Source organism: Nannospalax galili, unplaced genomic scaffold, assembly GCF_000622305.1.
Source record: "Nannospalax galili isolate Female #2095 unplaced genomic scaffold, S.galili_v1.0 scaffold307, whole genome shotgun sequence".
NCBI classification, from domain to species: Eukaryota; Metazoa; Chordata; class Mammalia; order Rodentia; family Spalacidae; genus Nannospalax; species Nannospalax galili.
This window is the reverse complement of record NW_008359625.1, coordinates 7,327,876-7,328,794: the sequence shown is the minus strand read 5'-3', so window position 1 is coordinate 7,328,794 and position 919 is coordinate 7,327,876. Positions and strand designations below refer to the sequence as shown.

At 45.7% G+C, this 919-nt stretch overlaps 1 protein-coding gene across 1 annotated transcript in view; it reads left to right on the top strand.

Annotated features, from left to right (window-relative positions):
• The first annotated feature begins 286 nt into the window (after nucleotides 1-286).
• Nucleotides 287-919, top strand: part of Prss37 (serine protease 37) — a 5,917-nt gene continuing 5,284 nt past the window's right edge. Inside the window, exon 1 of the mRNA XM_008823536.1 lies at nucleotides 287-320. Coding sequence (XP_008821758.1) covers nucleotides 287-320 — 34 coding nt within the window. The remainder of the gene's footprint in view (nucleotides 321-919) is intronic.

Below are 919 nucleotides of genomic sequence, written 5' to 3'. Positions count from 1 at the left end.
AGTCAGTGGGGCAGTAGAAGAGCTGTGAAAAGAGGCACCTGGACTCAGGAGTCTAAGGAATCAAGCTTCTTTCCCCTTGCCTCCAAGGCTCCAATAGAGCACAGTCTCCTGCTTCTTTGATCAGTCTGTCTGGAGCTGTCAACTCCCACTGCTTATGCCCAGAGCTGTTTTCCAATCCCACGGAATGCCCCTATCTGCTGACTCTGGTAGACATTCCTGAGAAGCCGATTGAGGGCTCCAACCTCTGCTGATCTTCTACACCTCACAGGGAAAGAACTGAACCACCATGGAACTTATTTTCTATTTCAGTATCCTAGTTGGTATGTATTTAAGACTTTCCCCTCTGTCTTTTAAGGCATAGGTCAGTATAGAATGCGGTGAGGAAGAGATGAATGTGTGAATGGTTCAACAGAATCATCAGGAAAGATTACCAAAATTGGGTCTCTCCACTTAGACCCCATTCAAAGGCTTAGCAAAGCATAAGTCCGTCCTTTTAAGTGCTAAGATGCTGGATAGGTTATGGCACATATCTGCCTTGGAGAACCCTCAACAGTGAGTGTTACCCCCCTGGTTTCTACAAAATGTGGACCTCATTACTCTTTAGAAAAAATCCTAATACAGTCACAGGGACAGAGAACCCATTTCTACTTCTGATATCCCCATCTCTTTCCCATAACCTTGGAATACAGGAAATGGCAAAGGCAGGAGCAGAAACCTCATACCAGTGTCCTTACCATCTGCAGTCCCTGCATCCATGGAGTTTTTATTACAGAATTGGCTGGTGAGGCACTTCCCAGCACTCCCTGACTGCAGGGACCATATCACTTATTATCTGGGCGAGACTGGGCAAGCTAATTAACAAGTTGTGCTTCAGCTTTTTCAGCCAAATGGGGGTATTTGGTAGCTACATCATGTAACT